At 38.1% G+C, this 21,909-nt stretch overlaps 1 protein-coding gene across 1 annotated transcript; it reads left to right on the top strand.

Annotated features, from left to right (window-relative positions):
* Window positions 1-6,329: 6,329 nt before the first annotated feature.
* On the top strand, window positions 6,330-7,274 carry LOC126078951 (olfactory receptor 478-like). The gene has a single exon (XM_049889791.1). It carries the CDS (start codon window positions 6,330-6,332, stop codon window positions 7,272-7,274), a length of 945 nt encoding a protein of 314 aa, XP_049745748.1.
* Window positions 7,275-21,909: the final 14,635 nt, after the last annotated feature.

Here is a 21,909-nt window from a genome sequence, read left to right as displayed (position 1 = left end):
TCGGGAGAAACATGAAGTAAACAAGCCTTTGTACAGATTTGCATCCCTGGAAATCTAGGGAAAGTCAAGCCTGGAACTTGGGTTAAGGTGGTCTAAGACAAGGTGACTTGAATAAATACATGAACATCCTATCTGGAGAAAGGTCTTCATTCCAAGCATTTTTTTTTTTCCTGGCAATAATTACAACCATCAAAGAGTGAAAAATAATGTCCAACAGAAAAGGAAACAAGATACTAAACATGGGAACCAGTAGGAACAGCAGACTACAGAAACGGTATCAATAAGATTAAGATAGGAAATTAGCAGACACTATTAATATTTTTTTTATAATACTGCTAAGAGAAATAACCTTAAAGATAAACAAAATCATTTCAACAAAATACTAGCAAACTAGATCAAAAAACATATAGAAGGATTATACATCATAATCAAGTGAGATTTATCCCAGGAATGCAAGGATGGTTCAATGCTAGAAAATCAACCAATGTAATACAGCAAACTAATAGAACAAAGGAAAGGACCACTTGTTTGTCTCAATCAATACAGAAAAGGCATTTGACAAAATTCAACACTGTTTCATAATAAAAACTCCAAACAAGATAGAATTATAAGGGAAATGAGTTTCTTTGTGTAGCCTTATGCCTTGCTTCTGCATAAAAGAAAGAGAGAGAGGAAGAAAGCAGCTTGGGAGATTTTTTTCCTGGGTCCTAAGGAGTTCTTAAAGTTTCCCTTCTTATAGTTACCCAGGGAAGAAGCCAGTCACACGAATAGATATATGTTAACCCATGTTCATTGCAACATTCTTCACAATATCAAAAAGATGGGAAGAACCTAGATGCCCATCAACAGAAGAATGGATGAACAGACTGTGGTACAATGGAGTATTATGCAATGCTAAAGAACAACGATGAATCTGTGAAGTATCTCATAACTTGGATGCATCTGGAGGACATTATGCTGACTGAAAAAAGTCAGTCACATAAGGACAAATATTGTATGAGACGACTACTGTAAAAACTCATGAAAACGTTTACATACAAAAGAAACAATATTTGATGGTTACAAGGGAGGGGAGGGGTGGGGATGGAAAAACACCTAATAGACAATAGATAAGCAGTATCTCTGGTAAAGGGTAAGACAGTACACAATACTGGGGAAGCCAGCACAACCTGTACAAGGCAAAGCCATAGTAGCTCCATAGACACATCCAATCTCCCTGAGGGTCTGAATTGCTGGGCTGAGGGCTGTGGGAACCATGGCCTCAGGGAACATCTAGCTCACTTAGCATAACAGAGTTTATAAAGAATATGTTCTACATTCTACTTTGGTGAGTAGCGTCTGGGGTCTTAAAAGCCTGTGAGAGACCGTCTATGATACTCCACTGGTCTCATGCCTTCAGGAGCAAGGAAGAATGAAGAAAATAAAAGACATAAGAGAAAGATTAGTCCAAAGGACTAAGGGACCACATCTACCACGGCCTCTACCAGACTGAGTCCGATACAACTAGGTGGTGCCTGGCTACCACCACTGACTACTTTGACAGGGATCACAACAGAGAGTCCTGGACAGAGCTGGAGAAAACTGTACAACAAATTTTAACTCAAAAAGAAAGACCAAACTTGCTGACCTGACAGAGGTTGGAGAAACCATGAGAGCACGGCCCCCAGACACCGTTTCAGTGCAGTAATAAGGCCACTCCTGAGGTTCACCCTTCAGCCAAAGATTGAACAGTCCCATAGAACAAAACAAGACTAAAGTGGCACACCAGCCCTAGGACAGGGACTGGAAGGTAGGAGGGAAGAGAATGCTGGTAATAGGGGACCCAGGGTTGAGAAGGGAGAGTGTTGACATGTTGTGGGGTTGTTAGCCAATGTCATACAACAATGTGTGTACTAACTGTTTGATGAGAAACTAGTTTCTTTGTAAACCTTTGTCTAAAGTTCAATAATAAATAAAGAATGTTCATTCACCCTGATGGGGCAGGAGACCAGTGGGATGCAGGCCTCAAATCCTCATGAAAGGACCAGACTTAATGGTCTGACTGAGCCTAGAAGGACCATGGAGGTCATGGTCCCCAGAGCTTCTGTTAGCCCAAGACTGGAACCATTCCCAAAGGCAACTCTTCAGATGGGGATTTCACTGGATTATAAGATAGAAGATGATACGGGTGAGGAGTGAGCTTTCTGGATCAAGTAGACACATGAGACTATGTGGGCAGCTCCTGCCTGGAAGGGAGATGACAAGTCAAGGGGCAAAGAAGTTGGCTGAATGGACACAGAAATAGAGAGTGAAGGAAAGGAGTGTGCTGTCTCATTAGAGGGAGAGCAACTAGGAGTATATAGCAGGGTGTATATAAATAATATATATAAAACCCTGGTGGCATAGTGGTTAAGTGGTATAGCTGCTAACCAAAGGGTTGGCAGTTCAAATCCACCAGGGGGCAGTTCTACTCCAGAGTAGAACCATGGGATAGTTCTACCCTGGCCTATAGGGCCGTCATGAGTCGCAATCGACTTGACTGCATTGGGTTTTTTATATAAATTTTTGTATGAGAGACTGACTTGATTTGTAAACTTTCACTTAAAACACAATAAAAATTAAAATAAAGAAAAAAAAAAAGAAACTCTTCGTAATTTTTTGCCCTAGAACTCCCCCTTCCCCCCCTCTGCACTCCTTTGTTTGTTCCACCTGATAAAACCTCACTGTTCTCCAGGCAATTTGGAACACACTGCAGTATCTTGCCCAGATGCTTGTGTGTTTGCCCATTTCATGAAATGTTTTATCCTTCAGTAAAGCTCTTGGTTTTTGTTTCTCAAAACAAAAAAACAGAAAATCAAACCCATTGCTATTGAGTCAATTCCAACTAGCAGAGTGTAAATCTGGTGTTTTACCATGACACTTCCAAGTTAATCCTGATCCCATGTCACTTCCTTAAGAAACCATGTTGCTGTGAGTATGGCCTGTGAGTTGTGTGACTCTTGCAACAAATTATCAAACCCAGCAGAGAAATAGAGTGCAGTGGGGAAGACAGCTGGTGTTAGAATTAGTAAAACCTTTGAAGAGTGGAAGTGTGTCTGACCTCAACCTCATATGAATCAGCTTTGTGCTGATGCTGATTCTCATTCTCCCTGAAGTTAGACAAGGTCCGACACTGTTGCTACCTCATTGTAGAAGCTGAAAGACTTGTACATAGAATACTTTAAGACAGTACTGAAATAAATTAAAGAAGACCTGAATAAATGAAAGAACAGTCTGTGTTAATGGATTGGAAGGCTTCATATAGCTAAGATGTCAATACTACCCAAAGCAATCTACAAACTCAGTGCAATCCGCATCAAAATTCCAACAGCCTTTTTTTGCAGAAATGGAAAACCAATTCTCAAATTTATATGGAAGGAGAAGGAACCCCAAATAGCTAAAGCAATCTTGAAGAAGAAGGAAGTTGGAAGGCTCAGGCTTCCTGATTTCAAAACATACTATAAAGCCACAGGAATTAAAACAACCTGGGACGGTGTAATAATAGAGATATAGACCAATGGAATAGCAACGAGATTCCAGAAATAAAATCATACATCTATGATCAGCCAATTTTTGACAAGGGTGCTAAGTTTATTTGGGGGAAAGGAAGTCTCTTTAAAAAATTGTGCTAGAAAAGTTCGATTTCTATGTGCGGAAACATGAATCAGAATCCATTATTCATCTTAACAAACAAAAAATTTTAAATAGATGTAGAACCAAAATATGAAACTATAAAATTCTCACAAGAAAATGTAGGGGCACAGCTGTGGGATGTATTTCTTAAACATGGATTATCAGCTATGACAACAAAAGGATCACTGAAGAGGACATTCAAATGGCTTAAAAACACATGAAAAGATGTTCAACATCATTAGTCGTTGTTGTTAGTTGCTGTCTAGTGGCTTATTAGTATTTGTATAGGATGGGATGATGGGCCATCATTTTTCGTATGAGCCACTTCACCACTTCCACCACAGGGAGCATCAGGAGGACTTTATAAACTGAGGATTAGCAGGAGAATTTCACTGAGACTTTGGGTTGAAGATACTTGCTTCTACTGCTATCCCCCGAGTCACATAAGCCACAAACCAGTAGTCATCCCTTTGAGGCATGTAGTATGAAAGGCTATCTTATTTGGAAATCATTTGTTTACTTGATAGTTCTCAATCTATACCACTTTTAAGATATTTTATAACTTTTGCTAGAAAAATATGTACATGTCTTAAATAATTTTGTTATTAAAAATTCAACTTTGTATGGTATCCCACCTCATATTCCCCAAAGTGTCAAATGGAATTTCTTACACTAACTACCAAATACTTATAAAATGAACAAGCTGAATGTATGAAGATAAAATTACCTTTTATACATGAACTTCAGTATCCCTTAAGATTTAATATCAAAGTAAATTAAAAACTAATATTTAGTTATAAGAAATTTATTTTCTTATACCCCGATAATCGTCAACTGAAAGTGCACCAACACCTACACAGAAACAAAAATAAATGAATAAATAGGCCACTTGAGACTTGACAGAACCCTTCAGACTAGTTGTCTACGTGGGATTTGAACTGTTCAGTTTCCACTGGAGAATGTGATGATGATCTTTGGTGCTTTGAATTCACATTTGAATCTTCAGAGGTTTGTCCCCAAAGGCAAACCATAACAGAAAGATAGCATGGTTGCTGTATAAATACAAAGACATTGGATTTATCACTGAAAGATGAACGGATTATTTCAAGAGGTAGGATTTCAGCATCTGTGAGTACCTGATGTATTCATTATAATTCACCACTGAGAACGCTTTGCTCTCTCAGATCGTGTCTGTACTCACAAGGCATAGTTGTGGTAACCAGGCTGATGTAATCAAGCAGTCAGCTAGCAAGTAACTCTGAATTCACTTAAGTTTCCAGTCAGGTTAGTGTAAAAATATGAGCTTAATTCAAATTACTAGGACTCCTTATTTATCCACCCATAAGTCCAGAAACTCTACCTACATTTCACACTCAGCCACAATGCTAATGAATTCATGACCTCCTAGATTCTTTGGAGATTTATTATTTTAAGCATCTTTGCAGAAAGTTTTACTTTATTTATGGGTCTGAGTGCTCTAGGATCACAGTCAACAAGACACAACGGACAAAGCCCAGGATAAAAAGCCAGAAAATTTACAGTTGAGGGTCAACCTGGCCACTAGCTGGGTGAGCCTGGCTAAACTTCTTAACTTGTGAGGCTATACCTTATTATTTCATTCTACAATACTCCAATTAGAAAACATTGTTACAGTAGAAAATGATTTGATTTGTTTGAATAATTGCATTTTAATTACATCCTGAGTATCAGTCATGGAGTGTTTCGTATGGTGATTAGATTGATATTTCACACTCCCTCATAAAACAATAATATTTTACCTACAAATATTTAATAAATTTTCAAAAGGTGACTATTCCCTAATTTGAAATTCATGTGTTGTATTAATATCAAGAATAACTGTATTTCTCCTTTAAAAAAATGTTCTCGTCTTACTGATAGACTTTCTGAACTATGTAACTAACTAGACATCTCTTTTATGTGTTAGCTATCAGAAAGCAAAAAGGTTAATCTCTTATTAACTAATTTCCAAGTATACTCAACTTCATCGATATAATTATTCAACGTCATTTATGTTGTAGTTACTAACGAAATGGACTGGATTCAAACGTTGGGGCTCATATCCTGATTCACCACTTCGTATACAACTTCAGGTAAGTTACTTAATTTTTCTGCTATCAGTTTCCTTAGCTGTGAAATGAGAATAACAAAATACTTAATATTATTTCATGGAAATTAAAACAGAAGTATGTATATAAAATGCTTAGTCCTGTGTCTGTTGTTTAGTAAGCATTAAATAAGTATTAGCGATTATGCTAGTTTTCAGTATGTAATCCTGTACTTATACATTTTTTTTATACTTACCAATCCTTTCGTTATTTGCATAAGTCTTATGTTTTCTAATTTTTACATTTAGAGGCGCTTGGAATGCACTATTGTAAACAATAATATTAGCCAGAAAAAACTACATTATTTCCACCAAGTTATCTGATGCTTTTAATAAAAGTGATTTAAACCTAGAGAGGGACTCATCGCTGCATATAAATATATACATTTTTCTGGGGCTTTAAGTAAACATTAAATTTTTTAAAACAAAACTTGAAAAATTTGTTTATAAAGACTTCCATGTATGTATTTACGAAAATGAAACCATGAAATTCATAGCTTCTTTAATGCAATATTTTCATCACAGGCCCTTTTTGAACCAGCTACATTGTCTCATGGATTCCCTGGTGGATGGGAACCACACTGCAGTGACAGAGTTCATTTTATTGGGCTTAACAGAAGATCCTACCCTTCGGGTCGCCCTGTTTATGGTCATCCTGTGCATCTATCTGGTGACCATATCTGGCAATCTCAGCACAATCATCCTTATCAGAATCTCTTCTCAGCTCCATCATCCTATGTATTTTTTCCTGAGCCACTTGGCTTTTTCTGACATAGGCTATTCATCTTCTGTCACACCCAATATGCTTATAAACTTCCTGGTGGAGAGACATACAATCTCCTATCTTGGATGTGCCACCCAGCTTGGTTCAGTTGTTTTCTTTGGTTCAGCTGAGTGCTGTCTTCTGGCTGCCATGGCCTATGATCGCTTTGTAGCAATCTGCAACCCACTGCTTTATTTAACTAAAATGTCCACGCAAGTCTGTGTCCAGCTATTCTCTATGGCTTATGGATGTGCTTTCCTCAATACTTGTTGTTGTACTATTTGCTTTGATTCGTTATACTTCTGTGGACCAAATCAGGTCAATCATTTTTTCTGTGATTTTGCTCCTTTAGTTGAACTTTCCTGTTCTGATGTCAGTATCCCTGCAGTGGTCCCCTCATTTTCTGCTGGCTCCATTATTGTGGTCACAGTGTTTGTCATAGCCATCTCCTACACCTACATCCTCATCACCATCCTGAAGATGCACTCCACTGAGGGCCGCCACAAGGCCTTCTCTACCTGCACCTCCCACCTCACTGCAGTCACTCTGTTCTATGGGACCACCACATTCATTTATGTGATGCCCAAGTCCAGCTACTCTACTGACCAGAACAAGGTGGTATCTGTGTTCTACATGGTGGTGATCCCCATGTTGAACCCCCTTATCTACAGTCTCAGGAATAATGAGATTAAGGGTGTTCTCAAGAGACAGCTTGGTAGAAAAATATTTCCTTAACGAAACCTCTTATTTTATAGGGTTTGATGCAATAATATACTATTAATGTAATATTAAAAGAAACTTGCTTCCTGTGGGCAAAATATGTCTGCAAATAATCAGCCACTATGGGGCTTCATAGTATACCTGGGGGTGGATCTTCAGACAGTAAAGCAGAGAAAATAATGAGTTAACTTTAATGAAATCAAATTAAATTTATAATTAAGAAACACGAATTGGTTCACATGAAAAAAACCTTAATCTGCTGACAATCTTTTTTAATATTTATTCATACATGATTTTTCAAAAGCAATTCTATGTCATAAGTTAAGGTTATTGTACTTCCAAACCTTTAAAGCTGTGTTCATGTTCAGCATCAGGTTATGCTGAGATGAGCCTGATAACCGTAGTTTTGCCTTGACTGAGCACCTTCTGAGGGGAAATAACAAAGTGGAACCACACAGTAAAATTGCTAAAGACATTGTGCTTATAGAAAGGTTATCTGCTGGGGATGGTCTTTGCAGACTCATAAAATTCCAGCTGTTTTTCTGAGTTCTAACTCTAGCCTTGGATTTAAGGGGTCTCCAGAGTTTAAGAGGAGCCCTGGTGTTGCAGTGGTTAAGAGCTCAGCTTCATACCAAAAGGTCAGCAGTTCGAATCCACCAGTTGCTCCTTGGAAATCCTATGGGGCAGTTCTACTTTGTCCTGTAGGATCACTATAAATTGGGTCATTATGAGTCAAAATCGACTCCACAGCAATGCGTTTGGAGCCCTGGTGGCACCGTGGTTAAGAGTTCAGCTGCTAACCCAAAGGTCGGGAGTTCAAATCCACCAGCCACACCTTGGAAAACCCATGGGGCAGTTCTACTCTGTCCTAACCCACTAAAACCAACCCACTGCCATCGAGTGTATTCCAACTCATAGCGACCCTATAGGACAGAGTAGAACTGCCCCATAGAGTTTCCAAGGAGCGCCTGGGGGATTCGAAATGCCGACCTTTTGGTTAGCAGCTGTAGCACTTAGCCACTACACCACCAGGGTTTCCAACTCTGTCCTACAGGGTCAATATAAGTTAGAATTGACTCGACAGCAATGAGTGGTGGTAGAGTCTAAGAGAAAGAGAGCACCCTGACTAATGTGTGAGTTGTTCAATCAGATCAGAAGACGTGACTTACTCTGAGAGAATGACCAGGTTCCCAAACTCATCAGGGACTCAGCAGGGCAAAAGCAAAAAAGGATTTCTAGGAGAATCCGGCAAGCTGGATAAAACTGAGTCTGTGAGGAAGAAACTAATGGAGGAATTTGTTTATGATCAGGCTCACATCCTGCTCTTAAAACTCCAGGGGATTGAACTCTTTTCCAGCGAAAATAGTGACTGCCTCTCAGAACAGGCTAAATTAGCCCCAATATGCTGATGACTGCTACATTTATTTTTGTTTCCTGTGCCCACTTAAGGATTCAGACAAATATTGCATCTTTTTGCAAATAGAAACACAGGGAATTCCTTCATCAGGGTTCTCTAGAAAAACAGAACCAGTAGAGAAAGAAAAAGAGAAGAGCACTTTGAATCCAGCAGCTGCAGGATTGGTAATTTTAAGCAACTCTCATGGTGAACAGAGCTAAAGAGAGAGAGATTTATCTAGCTGAATTGGTTCACATGATTATAGGAGGTAAACTCGTTGCTTTTGATGGATTGAGAATCATGGTGATGCCATGTGTTATAGACGAGAACTGCTCTATATGGTTTTCTTAGCTGTAATCTTTACGCAAGGAGACTGCCAGGTCTTTCCTCCACAACACTGTTGGGTGGGTTGGAACCATCAACCTTTAGGTTACTAGCTGAAAGCAAAGTGTTTGCACCACCCAGGGCCATATATATATTCTGTAGTACATATAAATAACTTCATTGTCAACGAGTTGATTCTGACAGAACTGCCCCACAGAGTTTCCAATGCTGTAATCACTATGGAAGCAGACTGTCACACCTTTCTTCCACAGAGCAGCTAGTGGGTTTGAACTGCCAACATTTTAGTCGCTGAGTGCTTAACTGCTGTGCCACCAGACAGACAGAGAGAGAGATTGATTTTGAGAACCTGGCTCACAGAATTAGGCAGGACAGGAAGTTCAAAATCTGGATGTGAGGTAAAAGGCTAGAAATTCTAGCAATGTTGTCAGCAATGTTGTCTATTTACAGTGTGGAAGCTGAATCCTTCTTCAGGAAACTATAGTTTGGTCTTAAGTCCTTCAAATGACTGGGTGAAGTACATTCACATTGTAGAGGGTAATCTGCTTAGTTTAAGGTAATCCGATGAAATGTTAATCACATGTAAATACCTTTATAGCAACCTCTAGACTACTGTTTGTCCAAACAACTGGGCACCATGGGCTATTCATGTTGACATGAAATTAATCATCACAGGGCATTAATCATTTCATTCATTCAAAATTATACTGAGTACTTCTAATATATCTGGTACTGTGTGGGCTATTGGAAATACAAGTGACAAATAAAGGTGTCTGCCCTCCTGGAATTAATATTCTCACAGAGGACACAGATGAAAAGAGTAACAAGTACGTGATATAGACCGTTAGAAGGTGGTGAGAGCTACGGAGAAAGAAAAAGCAAAGCAGAGTAAGGGAGACTGACATGTCAGTGTAGACCTCACTAAGAAGGTAACATCTGAGCAAATGACTGAAGTAGGTAAAGACGCTTCGTACCAGCTGTGGTGTTGCCTGTGTACTCACATAAATTGATCACTGAGGCTTCTGTTCCAGCAATGGGAGGCTTGGAAATTTTAATCAACTCTCATTTGCTCAGGGTGAACACAACTAAATAAGCTTGATGAAATATTAAAGACATCATAAAATCACATTAGAGCTTACAGGATAAAAAATGAGAACCCAAATAAACTGTGATTACCCAGAGAAGTGAGCTCAGCACTCACAAATGCTTTTATAATGAGGAGATTTGACAAGTAGAAGGAAAAGCTAAGAACTGGGGCTGTGGATTTAGTGTTCTTTTGCAGTTGAGAGAGGCAGAAGTCAAAGCCTAGGGCATGTCCAGGTGAGAAGTCTAATTCATACACCTCATATACACAGGGAGAAACATGAAGGAAACAAGCCTTTCTACAGATTTGCAGATCTAGAAATCTAGGGAAAGTCAAGCCTACAACTTGGGTTAAGGTGGTCTAAGACAAGGCGACTTGAATAAATACATGAACATCCTATCTGGAGAAAAGTCTTCATTTCAGGCCTTTATTTTTCATGCCAATAATTACAAACATCATAGAGTGAAAAATAATGTCCAATGCAAAAGGAAACAAGAGACTGAACAGGGGAACCAGTAGGAACAACAGACCACACAAAGAGAATCACCAAGACTAAGATAAGGGAATTAACAGACAGAGAATATAATACTGCTTTTTCTAAGCTTAAAGAATTAAAAGAAACTTAAAAATTAAACAATCTACTCAACAAAATACTAGCAAACCAAATCAAAAAACATATTAAAAGATTATACACCATGATCAAGTGAGATTTATCCCAGGAATTCAAGGGTGGTTCAACACTAGAAAATCAACCAATGTAATACAGCAAACTAATAGAACAAAGGAAAGGACCACTTGTTCATCTTGATCAGTATAGAAAAGGCATTTGACAAAATATAACACGTTTTCATGATAAATACAAACAAGATAGGAATAGAAGGGAAATGAGTTTCATTGTATACTGTTACGCCTTACTTCTGTACGAGAGAGGAAGAAATCAGCTTGGGAGATTTTTTTCCTGGGCACTAAGGAGTTGTTATAGTTTCCCTTGTTACAGTTACCCAGGGAAGAAACCAGTCCCTGCCAGTAGAAAATATCAGTTATGCAAATAGATAGAGCCATTTGAGAATGGATTGGTCAGTTCAGTTCAGTGAGGGGATTGGTCAGTTATTATGCAAAGAGGGTGTGTAAAATCTGCCCAATAAGATTGAGCCACTTGCCTATATGAGCAACCATCCCACAGAGGTTGAGGGGATACCTCACTACCATCAAGAAGAGCCTGAAGTGGGGTATGTCTTTTGGACCCAGGGTCCCTGTGCTGAGAACTTTCTAGGCCCAGGAGACAGAGAGAGCTGTAACACTGAAGATCAGCATGACAGGGCATGGTGAGCCTCCTGACCATGGAGTGAGACGGCTACAGTGCACACACCGACCCATGGAACCAGAGAAATGAGGGCCTTCAGCTAGGAGGCTTGCAGCTGGCGGGGCAGGGGGGGTGCCTCCAGGCACTTGTTGGTGGAGTTAATAAGCTCTGGGACAGGCTTCAGCAGGGTCAGAGGTCAGGCCCAGAGCGGGAACAGAGGCCAGGCCAGCAGGTGCTGAGGTAGAGGCCAGGCCCAATCCATGAGAGTGAGGGCCTGACAGCAGCAGCCAAGCAGAAGCTGCCCGGATTCAAGAACTATATCCTGAGTTACTCCTGTTACTTCTCTGTATGTGGACTTTAAACCTTAAAACTGAGGCACTGGCATAACTGAAATGGATGACTTCAGGCCTAAAGTTTAACTCCATTCTGAGTTAAAGTAAAATCTTTATTTCTATCATTCTAAAGAGAAAATTCAGCCTTTCTTAAAAAAATTTAACTGCTTGGAACACAAAGGGAGCATAGCAGGATTTCTGGCTCAGATGAGAAATTATTTGTTGAAGGTATTTATTAAGAATGTTATTCACCTTGGTCTTTTAAAAGAATGCCTATCTGAAGCATGTCCACGGAGGTTAGGAAATAGGATTAGAATGGATGATATTAAGATGAAGCCTGTAACTGTCTTATAACTCTGTAACCAGGATGAGGTAAACATCAATTAACCAAGTCTTAATCAACTCTGCATTTTCACTCACTGGAATCTTCTGCTCCATTTCTGCTAATGCTTTGTAAACCTGTAACTAGGTAAAGTCATGAGCCAGTTACCTTAAAATGAGGGAAAAGGCAGGCATACAGCTGTAATTAAAATTAGTCCCACAGAATGCCTTGCTAAACATACATCAGGATGTAACATCTCAAAATGTAACAAATAGACTTACTGTTGTTAAGGAGAATGTCTTGGTCAAACATGTTAGAGAGGTTAGAAACTAATGTTAGGAAAGCTTGACGTTTAAGAAAATCCTTGTAATTTTTTCCCAGGTAATACCTCCCTACCCCCATCTGCAGTCATTTGTTCCCTCCACTTGATAAAACCTCATCGTTCTCCCTGCACTTTGGAACTCACCACAGAATCTTGCCTGGGTGCTGGTGTGTTTGCCCATTTCGTGAAATGTTTTATCCTTCAGGAAAACTCTGTTTTCATTCCTTAAAAAAAACACAAATAAACCCAAAAGCATTGCTGTCGAGTCAATTCCAACTAGCAGAGTGTAAATCTGGTGTTTTACCGTGACACTTCCAAGTTAATCCTGATCCCATGTTAATTTCTTAAGAAACCATGTCACTGTGAGTATGGCCTGTGAGTTGTGTGGCTATTGCAACAAATTATCAAAGGCAGCAGAGAAATAGAGTGCAGTGGGGAGGACAGCTGGTGCCAGAATTAGAAAAAACTTTGAAGAGTGGAAGTGTGTCTGACCTCAACCTCATATAAGTCGGCTTTGTGCTGATGCTGATTCTCATTCTCCCTGAAGTTGGACAAGGTCTGACACCATTGCTGCTGCGTTTCAGAAGGTGAAAGACATGTACATAAAATACTGTACGATGTTACTGACAGAAATTAAAGAAGACCTGAATAAATGAAAGGGCATCCTGTGTTCATCGACTGGAAGGCTTAATATAGCTAAGATGTCAATACTACCCAAAGCAATCTACAAATTCAATGCAATCCCCATCAAAATTCCAACAATCTTTTTTTGCAGAAATGGAAAATCAATTCTCAAATTTATATGGAAGGATAAGGAACCCCAAATAGCAAAAGCAATCTTGAAGAAGAACAAAGTTGGAGGACTCAGGCTTCCTGATTTCAAAACATACTATAAAGCCACAGTAATTAAAACAATCTGAGACTGCTATAAGAATGGACATATAGACCAGTGGGATAGCATTGAGGTTCCAGAAATAAAATCATACATCTGTGATCAACAGATTTTTGACAAGGGTGCTCATCTATTTAGCAGGGAAAGAACTCTGTTCGATAAATTGTGCTGGGAAAATTGGATTTTCATGTGCAGACAAATGAATCAGAGTCCATGACTGAAACTATACAAAAAATAAAATAAAATAGATAAAGAACCATAATATGAAACCATAAAATTCTTACAAGAAAATACAGGGGCATAGTTATGAGATGTACTTCTTAATGATGGATTATCAGCTATGACAGCAAAAGGATCACTGAAGAGGACATTCAGATGGCTTAAAAACACATGAAGAGATGCTCGACATCATTAGTCGTTGCTGTTGTTAGTTGCTGTCCAATTGCTTACTGGTATTTGTGTAGGATGGTGTGCTGGACCAGTATTTTTCTTAACAGCCATTTTCCCACTTCCACCAAGGGGAGCACCCGGAGGACTTCATAAATTGAGGATTAGCAAGAGAATTACTTGAGTCTTTGGGTGGAAGATACTAGCTTCTACCATCATCTCCCTAGTCACATAATCCACAAACCAGTAGTCATCCCTCTGAGGCACGTAGTGTGAAAGACTGTCTTATTTGGAAATCATGCATAACTTTTTTACTTCATAGTTCTCCATCTATACAACTTTTAACGTATTTTATAACTTTTGCTAGAAAAAATATGTACATATCTTAAATAATTTTGTTATTAAACATTCCACTTTACATGCTGTTCTACCTCATATTCCCCAAGGTATAGAACAGACTTTCTTACTCTCACTACCAAATACTTAAAAATGAACAAGCTGAATGAATGAAGATACTGTTACCTTTTATATATGAACTTTAGTATTCCTTAAGATGAAATATCAAAGTAAATTAAAAACTAATATTTAGTTATGAGAAATTTATTTTATTATACCCCAATAAGTGCCAAACAAAAGTGTACCAACACCTACATAGAAACAAAAATAAGTAAATAAACTGGCCACTTGAGAATTGACAGAACCCCTGAGACTAGTCGTGTATGTGGGATTTGAACTGTTCAGTTTCCACTGGAGAATGTGATGATCTTCGATGCTTTTGAGTTTGCATTTGAATCTTTAGAGATTTGTTCCCAAAGACAAACCATGATAGAATGATAACATGGTTGCTATATAAATACAATAACTTTGGATTTATTGCTGAAAGATGAATGAGTTATTTCAAGAGGTAAGAGTTCGGCATTTGTGAGGAAATCTGATGTGTTGATTACAATTTATCATTTGAGCACACTTTGCTAAGATTGTGTCTATACTCATAGGCCATATTTGGGTAACCGGGCAGATGTATTCAAGCAGTCAGCTAGCAAGTAACCTTGAATTCACGTAAGTTTCCAGTCAGGTTAGTGTGAAAAAGTTAGCTTAATTCAAATTACCAGGACTCTTTATTTATCCACCCATAAGTCCAGAAACTCAGAGAATCTTTAACACTATCTACACATGACATTCAGCCACAATGCTAATGAATTCAGTAGTTTCTAGATTCTTTCGGGATTTATTATTTTAAATATCTTTGCAGAAAGCTTTCTTTTTTTACTAGTCTGAGTGCTCTAGGATCACAGTTAACAAGACATAATGGACAAAGCCCAGGAAAACAAGCCAAAAAATTTGTATATGAGGGTCAACCTGGCCACTAGCTGGGTGATCCTGGCTAAACTTCTTAACCTGTGAGGCTATACTTTATTCAGCTCTATACTGTGCCAGAAATAATATTATTTCATTCTACAATACTCCTATTAGAAAACATTGTAACAGTAGAAAATGATTTGATGTGTTTGGATAAGTGCACTTTAATTACATCTTGAGTGTTAATCATATGGTGTTTTTTATGGTGATTCGATTGATATTTCACACTCCTTCATAAAACAATAATATTTAATCAAAATTAGTTCATATTTAACTAATTTAATTAATATTAGTTAATATTTAAGAACAAATAATACGTTAACAAAAGGTGACTATCCCCTAATTTGAAATTCCCGTGTTATATTAATATCAAGAACAATTGTATTTCACCCATTAGCACAAGTTGCTTAAACTCCTCATTCTCCATTTTATCACGTGAAAAATAAGGAAAATAAAACTAGGTAACCTCACGAAATCCTTGTACTTGTGAGGATTCAGCTTATGTAAAATGTTAAGCAGAGTTCTCTGCACTAAATAAGCTCTGAATGAATGTTGGTTTTTATTTTGTGGGAGGAAAACCCTACTTCACTCATTCTTCAGGGAGGGAGATAAGAGTTTCAAAAATTAGGATTAGCAAGAGAATTAGGATAAGATTTTTGTCTTCAGATTGACATTGCCTGTTTACCAGGACTATCCTGCCTATACGGTAAATTGCTCCTCAGGAGGTAACATGTTGAGAAATTGACAGTGAGTAAAAGACTATTTCTTGTCTGGAATTTCTCCAAGCCTCTTTTTATACTTTAGCTCTCTATCTATACAATTTTCAAGATGTGCATTTTCTAGCTTTTAAGTATAATAATTAGTGTACATGCGTTAAAAATTCTTCCTATTTAAAATTTAACTTTACATAAAGTTCTACCTCATGTTCCCCAAGGTACTTAATGACTTATCTTATAAATATCAGTAAATAATGTTCATCAATGAACCATACAGAATGAATAAAGCTAAGCTTACCTTTTTTTTTTTAGTTCATTCAATCATTTTTTTTTTAATTAAGCTTCAAGTGAACATTTACCGTTCCAATCAGTCTGTCACATGTAGGTTTACATACATCTTACTCCCTTCTCCCACTTGCTCTCCCCCTATTGTGTCAGCCCTTACAGTCTCTCGTTTCGTGCCAATTTTGCCATCTTCCCTCTCTCTCTGTCTTCCATCCCCCCTCCAGTCAAGAGTTGCCAACACTCTCTCCAGTGTCCACCTGATTTAATTAGCTCACTCTTCATCAGCATCTCTCTCCCCCCCACTGACCAGTCCTTTTCATGCCTGATGATTTGTCTTCGGGGATGGTTCCTGTCTTGTGCCATCAGAAGTTCTGGGGAGCATTGTCTCTGGGATTCCTCTAGTCGCAATCATACCATTAGGTATGGTCTTTTCATGAGAATTTGGGGTCTGTATCCCATTGGTCTCCTGCTCCCTCAGGAGTTGTCTGTTGTGCTCCCTGACAGGGCAGACATCGATTGTGGCCGGGCACCAACTAGTTCTTCTGGTCTCAGGATAATGTAGGTCTCTGGTTTATGTGGCCCTTTCTGTCTCTTGGGTTCTTAGTTGTCATGTGACCTTGGTGTTCTTCCTTTGCCTTTGCTCCAGGTGGGTTGAGACCAATTGATGTATCTTAGATGGCTGCTTGTTGGCATTTAGGAACCCAGGCGCCACAATTCAAAGTGGGATGCAGAGTGTTTTCATAATAGAATTATTTTGCCCATTGACTTAGAAGTCCCCTCAAACCAAGTTCCCCAGACCCCAGCCCCTGCTCCGCTGACCTTTGAAGCTTTCATTTTATCCCGGAAACCTCTTTGCTTTTAATCCAGTCCAATTAGGCTGACCTTCCTTGTATTGAGTGTTGTCTTTCCCTTCACCCAAAGCAGTTCTTATCTACAGATCAATCAATAAAAAGCCCTCTCCCTCCCTCCCTCCCTCTCCCCTTTGTAACCACATAAGTCTGTGTTCTTCTCCGTTTTTTCTATTTCTCAAGATCTTATAATAGTGGTCTTATACAATATTTGTCCTTTAGCAACTGACTCATTTCGCTCAGCATAATGCCTTCCAGATTCCTCCATGTTATGAAATGTTTCAGAGATTCGTCACTGTTCTTTATCGATGCATAGTATTCCATTGTGTGAATATACCACAATTTATTTATCCATTCATCCGTTGACGGACATCTTGGTTGCTTCCAGCTTTTTGCTGTTGTAAACAGAGCTGCAATAAACATGGGTGTGCATATATCTGTTTGTGTGAAGGCTCTTGTGTCTCTAGGGTATATTCCGAGGAGTGGGATTTCTGGGTTGTATGGTAGTTCTATTTCTAACTGTTTAAGATAACGCCAGATGGATTTCCAAAGTGGTTGTACCATTTTACAATCCCACCAGCAGTGTATGAGAGTTCCAATCTCCCCAGCCTCTCCAACATTTATTATTTTGTGTTTTTTGGATTAATGCCAGTCTAATTGGTGTGAGATGGAATCTCATCGTAGTTTGAATTTGCATTTCTCTAATGGCTAATGATCGGGAGCATTTTCTCATGTATCTGTTGGCTGCCTGAATATCTTCTTTAGTGAAATGTGTGTTCATATCCTTTGCCCACTTCTTGATTGGGTTGTTTGTCTTTTTGTGGTTGAGTTTTGACAGAATCATGTAGATTTTAGAGATCAGGCGCTGGTCTGAGATGTCATAGCTGAAAATTCTTTCCCAGTCTGTAGGTGGTCTTTTTACTCTTTTGGTGAAGTCTTTAGATGAGCACAGGTGTTTGATTTTTAGGAGCTCCCAGTTATCTGCTTTCTCTTTGTTATTTTTGGTAATGTTTTGTATTCTGTTTATGCCCTGTATTAGGGCTCCTAGGGTTGATTCTATTTTTTCTTCCATGATCTTTATCGTTTTAGTCTTTATGTTTAGGTCTTTGATCCACTTGGAGTTAGTTTTTGTGCATGGTGTGAGGTATGTGTCCTGTTTCATTCTTTTGCAAATGGATATCCAGTTATGCCAGCACCATTTGTTAAAAAGACTATCATTTCCCCAATTGACTGACACTGGTCCAATATCAGCTGCTCATACATGGATGGATTTATATCTGGGTTCTCAATTCTGTTCCATTGGTCTATGTGCCTGTTGTTGTACCAGTACCAGGCTGTTTTGACTACTGTAGCTATATAATAGGTTCTGAAATCAGGTAGGGTGAGGCCTCCCACTTTTTTCTTCTTTTTCAGTAATGTTTTGCTTATCCGGGGGTTCTTTCCCTTCCATATGAAATTAGTGATTTGTTTCTCTATCCCCTTAAAGTATGACATTGGTATTTGGATTGGAAGTGCGTTATATGTATAAATGGCTTTTGGTAGAATAGACATTTTTACTATGTTAAGTCTTCCTATCCATGAGCAGGGTATGTTTTTCTACTTAAGTATGTCCTTTTGAATTTCTTGTGGCAGAGTTTTATAGTTTTCTTTGTATAGGTCTTTTACATCCTTGGTAAGATTTATTCCTAAGTATTTTATCTTCTTGGGGGCTACTGTGAATGGCATTGATTTGGTTATTTCCTCTTCAGTGTTCTTTTTGTTGATGTAGAGGAATCCAAGTGATTTTTGTATGTTTATTTTATAACCTGAGACTCTTCCAAACTCTTCTATTAGTTTCAGTAGTTTTCTGGAGGATTCCTTAGGGTTTTCCATGTATACGATCATGTCATCTGCAAATAGTGATAGCTTTACTTTCTCCTTACCAATCTCGATACCCTTTATTTCTTTGTCTAGCCTAATTCCCCTGGCTAGGACTTCAAGTACGATGTTGAATAAGAGCGGTGATAAAGGGCATCCTTGTCTGGTTCCTGTTCTCAAGGGAAATGCTTTCAGGTTCTCTCCATTTAGAGTGATATGGGCTGTTGGCTTTGCATAGATGCCCTTTATTATGTTGAGGAATTTTCCTTCAATTCCTATTTTGGTAAGAGTTTTTATCATAAATGGGTGTTGAACTTTGTCAAATGCCTTTTCTGCATCTATTGCTAAGATCATATGGTTTTTATCTTTTGTTTTATTTATGTGATGGATTACATTAATGGTTTTTCTGATATTAAACCAGCCTTGCATACCTGGTATAAATCCCACTTGATCAGGGTGAATTATTTTTTGGATGTGTAGTTGGATTCTATTGGCTAGAATTTTGTTGAGGATTTTTGCATCTATGTTCATGAGGGATATAGGTCTGTAATTTTCTTTTTTTGTAATGTCTTTACCTGTTTTTGGTATCAGGGAGATGGTAGCTTCATAGAATGAGTTGGGTAGTATTCCGTCTTTTTCTATGCTTTGAAATACCTTCAATAGTAATGGTGTTAAGTCTTCTCTGAAGGTTTGGTAGAACTCTGCCGTGAAGCCGTCTGGGCCAGGACTTTTTTTTGTTGGAAGTTTTTTGATTACCGTTTCAATCTCTTTTTTTGTTATGGGTCTATTTAGTTGTTCTACTTCTGAATGTGTTAGTTTAGGTAGGTAGTATTGTTCCAAGAATTTATCCATTTCTTCTAGGTTTTCAAATTTGTTAGAGTACAATTTTACGTAGTAATCTGAAATGATTCTTTTAATTTCATTTGGTTCTGTTGTGATGTGGTCCTTCTCGTTTCTTATTCGGGTTGTTTGTTTCCTTTCCTGTTTTTCTTTAGTCAGTGTAGCCAATGGTTTATCAATTTTGTTAATTTTTTCAAAGAACCAGCTTTTGGCTTTGTTAATTCTTTCAATTGTTTTTCTGTTCTCTAATTCATTTAGTTCAGCTCTAATTTTTATTATTTGTTTTCTTCTGGTGGCTGATGGGTTCTTTTGTTGCTCACTTTCTATTTGTTCAAGTTGTCGGGACAGTTCTCTGATTTTGGCTCTTTCTTCTTTTTGTATGTGTGCATTTATCGATATAAATTGGCCTCTGAGCACTGCTTTTGCTGTGTCCCAGAGGTTTTGATAGGAAGTATTTTCATTCTCGTTGCTTTCTAAGAATTTCCTTATTCCCTCCTTGATGTCTTCTATAACCCAGTCTTTTTTCAGGAGGGTATTGTTCAGTTTCCAAGTATCTGATGTCTTTTCCCTAGTTTTTCTGTTATTGATTTCTAGCTTCATTGCCTTGTGGTCTGAGAAGATGCTTTGTAATATTTCGATGTTTTGGATTCTGCAAAGATTTGTCTTATGACCTAATATGTGGTCTATTCTAGAGAATGTTCCATGTGCACTAGAAAAAAAGTATATTTTGCAGCAGTTGGGTGGAGAGTTCTGTATAAATCAATGAGGTCAAGTTGGTTGATTGTTGTAATTAGGTCTTCCGTGTCTCTATTGAGCTTCTTACTGGATGTCCTGTCCTTCTCCGAAAGTGGTGTGTTGAAGTCTCCTACTATAATTGTGGAGGTGTCTATCTCACTTTTCAGTTCTGTTAAAATATGATTTATGTATCTTGCAGCCCTGTCATTAGGTGCGTAAATATTTAATATGGTTATGTCTTCCTGATCAATTGTCCCTTTTATCATTATATAGTGTCCTTCTTTATCCTTTGTGGTGGATTTAAGTCTAAAGTCAATTTTGTCAGAAATTAATATTGCTACTCCTCTTCTTTTTTGCTTATTGTTTGCTTGATATATTTTTTTTCCATCCTTTGAGTTTTAGTTTGTTTGTGTTTCTAAGTCTAAGGTGTGTCTCTTGTAGGCAGCATATAGATGGATCGTGTTTCTTTATCCAGTCTGTGACTCTCTGTCTCTTTATTGGTGCATTTAGTCCATTTACATTCAGCGTAATTATAGATAAATAAGTTTTTAGTGCTGTCATTTTGATGCCTTTTCATGTGTGTTGTTGGCCATTTCATTTTTCCACATGCTTTTTTGTGCTGAGATGTTTTTCTTAGTAGCTTGTGAGATCCTCATTTTCATAATGTTTAACTTTGTGTTTGTTGAGTTGTTACGTTTTTCTTGGCTTTTTTCTTGAGTTATGGAATTGATATTCCTTTTTGTGGTTACCTTATTATTTACCCCTATTTTTCTAACTAAAAACCTAACTTGTATCCTTCTATATCTCCTTGTATCACTCTCCATCTGGCAGTTCAATGCCTCCTATATTTAGTCCCTCTTTTTGATTATTGTGATTGTTTATCTATTGATTTCCATGATTTCCTGTTATGTGTATTATTTTGTTTATTTATTTATTTTTTAGAATTAATCTTAATTTGTTTGTTTTTGTGCTTTCCCTATTTGAGTTGCGTTGATATCAGGACGTTCTGTTTTGTGACCTTGTATTGTGCTGGTACCTGATATTATTGGTCATCAGGCCAAACAATCTCCTTTAGCATTTCTTGGAGTCTTGGTTTAGTTTTTGCAAATTCTCTAAACTTGTGTTTATCTGTAAATATCTTAATTTCTCCTTCATATTTCAGAGAGAGTTTTGCTGGATATATGATCCTTGGTTGGCAGTTTTTCTCCTTCAGTGCTCTGTATACGTCGTCCCATTCCCTTCTTGCCTGCATGGTTTGTGCTGAGTAGTCTGAATTTATTCTTATTGATTCTCCCTTGAAGGAAACCTTTCTTTTCTCCCTGGCTGCTTTTAAAATTTTCTGTTTGTCTTTGGTTTTGGCAAGTTTGATGATAATATGTCTTGGTGTTTTTCTTTTTGGATCAATCTTAAATGGGGTTCGATGAGCATCTTGGATAGATATCCTTTCGTCTTTCATGATGTCAGGGAAGTTTTGTGTCAGGAGTTCTTCAACTATTTTCTCTGTGTTTTCTGTCCCCCCTCCCTGTTGTGGGACTCCAATCACTCGCAAGTTATCCTTCTTGATAGAGTCCCACATGATTCTTAGGGTTTCTTCATTTTTTAAAACTCTTTTATCTGATTTTTTTTTCAG

This window comes from Elephas maximus, chromosome 7, assembly GCF_024166365.1.
Source record: "Elephas maximus indicus isolate mEleMax1 chromosome 7, mEleMax1 primary haplotype, whole genome shotgun sequence".
NCBI classification, from domain to species: Eukaryota; Metazoa; Chordata; class Mammalia; order Proboscidea; family Elephantidae; genus Elephas; species Elephas maximus.
This window is presented reverse-complemented; position numbering and strand designations above follow the sequence as displayed.

Coding starts and splice junctions, on each gene's coding strand:
- LOC126078951 (XM_049889791.1), top strand. CDS start 6,330: ATGGATTCCCTGGTGGATGGGAACCACACTGCAGTGACAGAGTTCATT.